At 64.8% G+C, this 4,043-nt stretch overlaps 1 protein-coding gene across 1 annotated transcript in view; it reads left to right on the top strand.

Moving 5' to 3' along the window:
- The first annotated feature begins 1,012 nt into the window (after nt 1-1,012).
- Nucleotides 1,013-4,043, top strand: part of PRSS50 (protease, serine 50) — a 4,160-nt gene continuing 1,129 nt past the window's right edge. Inside the window, exons 1-3 of the mRNA XM_015568257.1 lie at nt 1,013-1,221; nt 2,194-2,477; nt 3,719-3,885. Coding sequence (XP_015423743.1) covers nt 1,013-1,221; nt 2,194-2,477; nt 3,719-3,885 — 660 coding nt within the window. The remainder of the gene's footprint in view (nt 1,222-2,193; nt 2,478-3,718; nt 3,886-4,043) is intronic.

Below are 4,043 nucleotides of genomic sequence, written 5' to 3'. Positions count from 1 at the left end.
AGAAAGGACGGAGGAGGACGGACAAGCAGGAGTGAGAAGAGAGCTGCCTGCTTTTCGGGTGTTAACTGAGCACCTACTAGGGCCGGGGCGGGCAATTCCCAGCCCCGGGCTGCGGGGTGGGGAGTGGGGGGTGGCGGGTGTCTCCCCTCCGCGCTTAGGGAGCCTCGGGGTGTCTGGGCAGCACGCACGCCTGGCCTGGAATAGTGGCTTTCAAGGCCAGCAACTGAGTCCCCCCCGGAAATAGGCTTATCCTGGAGCTCAGTGTAGACGGTGTAACTCTCACCCACACCCCATGCAGGACCCATCACACCCCACACCCCACGCAGGACCCGCCTTAGCCTTGGCACATGCAGGCCCTGCCCCTTCCCTGGGTCACAGCTGAGAGAGCCCTCACCACAGTGGGATCAGGGACGTTTAGTTTTGCCTGGCAGGTGCCTGGCGTGGAAGGAGCCTCGTGATTCAAGTCCGCGGTCGGGAGGCCAGTCCGTGCTCCGAGTTGGTCTGTGGCCAGGGCCCTCCCAGGCTGTGTCTGTGCAGCGGCCCACTTTCCTGTTAGGGCACCTGCCTTTCTCTGAACCACAGGAGGGGTTCCCCGAGAGGGAGAGGGTCTGCCTTGGTCGAAGCCGGGGAGTCTGTGAGGGCCTGGCCAGGACCAGGGGGCCAGGACCAGGGGAGCAGGACCAGGGGCCAGGGGGCTAGGACCAGGGGAGCAGGACCAGGGAGCCAGGACCAGGAGAGCAGGACCAGGGGCCAGGGGGCCAGGGGGCCAGGGGCCAGGGGGCCAGGACCAGGGGGCCAGGGGAGCAGGACCAGGGGGCCAGGGGAGTGCTCTGAGCCCCGCATGGGACAGGGAGATGGATGCCTGGGAGCTGAGGCCATTGGGAGGTTGGATGCCCCGGTCCACCTGGGGGCAGCATCTTTACACTCTGACCAGTAGGAAAGGAGAGTCATTGGGGGTTGGCAGGAGGCTGGAGAGTGGGAGACAGGGCTGGGGGTGGGGCGGTGCCCTGGGATGCGGCTGTCAGTCCCTCCCTCATCAGGCTCCCCTCCCTCCTCAGCCTGCGGCGCATCCCAGGAGCAGGACCCCACCCTCAGGGACCCAGAGGCCATCGCTCGGCGGTGGCCGTGGATGGTCAGCGTGCAGGCCAACGGCACACACGTGTGCGCAGGCGCCCTCATCGCCGCCCAGTGGGTGCTGACCGTGGCCCACTGCCTGACCCAGTGAGTCGGGGCCTGGTGGGCGGGGAAAGGCATTTGGAGCCACATGGGCCCCGTCCTCCCACCAGCTGGCCCCTCTGTGGCAGCTGGGCCCGGGCAGAGCCCCCAGTCCTAGGCCCAGCCTCACCCCAGCTCCCAGCAGGCGGAGCTCAGTTCTACAGTCTTTCCTGGGAGCAGAGCGCTGGCTCCCCCTGGGAGCCTGGGTCCTGAGCCCGCTTCCAAGAAAGAAGGCCCTAATTCTTTGGTGCCACACACCTTGCTTCCCTTACTCCTTCCTTCCTTCATTGACCAACAGCCCTGGCACTCCTTGGCAGCCAGGCCCTGGCCTGGGCACTGGGGGCCAGAGAGGACCCATCACTTCCTCAGGTGCTCGCAGGGGCGGCTAGTCAGTGTGGGGACAAGAGGGAGGGCATGCCCTTGCGCTGGTGCCCGGGGGGCGGCCCGAGGTGACGCCTGTGCTGGCCATGAGGGCTGGCCAGTGCAGAAGGGTGCTGGGCTGTGATCGGGCCTAAGGGTCCACACAGACTGCAGAGCATGCTGGGGAAGGAGGCCCGAGGGCGAGGCCAGGGCCCATGCAGGGCCTGCCACTTCCTGGCGCATCACTGGCCGGGACAGAATCCAGAGAACACTCGGCCCACGTCCCACCTCCACCACTTCCAGCTGGTAGCCCTGAGCTGGTCCCTGGGTTTCCCCTCCATGGAAATGGATTGTTGTGAGGACACGGCCACGCTGTGTGTGCAGGGCTCCGCTCACCTCTGCTGTGAGGAGAGGCTCAGGGCCTGCCCCATGGAAATGGATTGTTGTGAGGACACGGCCACGCTGTGTGTGCAGGGCTCCGCTCACCTCTGCTGTGAGGAGAGGCTCAGGGGCCTGCAGTCGGTGGGCGGCCTGCCTGGGTTTCCCGGAGAGTGGCAGTGGGTCAGGGCCGGGGTGGGGTGCCTGGTGCTGATGGCAGACTCCCTGGTGCTTCCCTAGGGAAGGTGTCACCTACTCCGTGCGGGTGGGGAGCCCCTGGCTTGACAAGAGGGCTCAGACTACGGCCGATGTCAGGGTGCGCGAGGTCATTCTGAACAGCCGGTTCCGGTCCCGGCGCTATTGGTCCTGGGTGGGCCAGGCCAACAACATCGCCCTGCTGCAGCTCGAGAGAACGCTCAACTATAGCAAGTACGTCTGGCCCATCTGCCTGCCCGGCCTGGACTACAGGGTGAAGGACTTCTCCATCTGCACCGTGACGGGCTGGGGGCTCCCCAGGGCGAACGGTGAGGTGCACCTCCAGACCAGGGCGGGTGTGGGAGCGGGCCTGGCACAGCTGGGTCGCCTTGGACAGATGTTTCTGAGACATCATCCCGGGAGCCCCCTGCTCCCGCCTTCCTGTCGGGCTTTTTTAAATTTTATTATGTTTTTATTGATTTCAGAAAGGAAAGGAGAGGGAAACAGAGAGAGAAACATCAATGATGACAGAGAATCATTCATCGGCTGCCCCCTACATGCCCCCCACTGGGGATTGAGCCTGCAACCTGACCGGGAAGCAAACCCTTTCTCCTGGTTCATAGATTGCTCAACCTCTGAGCCACGCCGGCTGCGGCCGAGGGTTCGGCAGTGAGCACGCCCTGGCCTCAGGCCGTGGGGGCAGAGATGCCCGTGAGCACTCAGACCAGGCATGTGGACAGGGCTTCCCAAGGCAGGAGCGTGCAGAGTAGGCGCTGCTGTTTGCACAGCTCCAGGGGGGCCGTGCCTTGAAGCAGAACGTGGAGGTGAGAGGAGCAGGGTCCGTGTAGGGGACGAGCTCCCCCGAGGCCCGCGGCAGCCTGCTCCAGAGTCTGGGAGTCACTGGGGGGGGGGGGGGGGAGGGGGGCGCCCCACGCCCCCGCCACGCACATGCTCTCCCAATTCAGGAGCAAGGCCCAGAGCAGGAGTGCTGTCCCGGCCCTTCAAGGGTCCCTTTCCTTAGGAGCCCGGGAATGCCCTCTCCCTTCAGGCACCTTAGCCTTTCCCACGGGAGCAGCTTGTCTGAAACGGCCACAGGGCTCCAGCCCAGGTGAGGGGCTGGCTTTCTTGTCTTCCCTGCCCCAGCTGTCAATGGCTGGGGATGATCAGAAGTTCCCGTCTCAGGCTATGGACTGACAGGCGGAGGGGAGGGAGGGAGCTGTGCTGGGGAATTGGGGAGGGGCGCTGGGCAAGCTCAGGGGAGGAGCCTCTGAGGAGGGCCTTGGGGTAGAAGGAAGGGCAGAAGCCAAGCTGCTGACTTAGGAATGGACTCAGTGGATGGTAAACTGGTTTACTCTGCGGGAGGTAAACCAGGTCCAATGAGGCCAGACTGGGAGCGCTGCCTGGGGTCCCTCTCAAGGGGTGCTGAGGGAGGGTGGGCTGGGATGGCAGGTGGGCTGAACCTGGAGATCCCCCCTCCCTGGCTGCTGTGTGGCGTGGTGAGGAGCCGAGGGGGTGGGCGACAAGGCAGGTGGCAGCCACCCGCCCCCCCTGAATGGGGGCGTGTCCACAGGTACATGGCCGCAGTTCCGGACCATCCGGGAGAAGGAGGTCACAATCCTGAACAGCAAGGAGTGTGAGGACTTCTACCACCGATTCTCCAAAATCCCCTCCCTGGTTCGGGTCATCAACTCCCAGATGATCTGTGTGCAGGACACCGACAGGAAGCACTTCTGCTATGTGAGCACCTGCCCCTGCCCTCCAGGCCCTGGGCCAGGATGAGGGGGGAGGGAGAGGAGGGGAGTGGGGAGGGAATGAGCAGGGGTGATGGAGCAGGAAGATGGGGAGGGAGATGGGATGGAGGAGAGAGATGAGGTCAGGTGGGAGAGGGGGAGGGG

This window comes from Myotis davidii, unplaced genomic scaffold (genome assembly GCF_000327345.1).
Source record: "Myotis davidii unplaced genomic scaffold, ASM32734v1 scaffold663, whole genome shotgun sequence".
NCBI lineage: Eukaryota > Metazoa > Chordata > Mammalia > Chiroptera > Vespertilionidae > Myotis > Myotis davidii.
The sequence above is the reverse complement of the archived record's forward strand: the minus strand, read 5'-3'. Positions and strand labels throughout refer to the sequence as shown.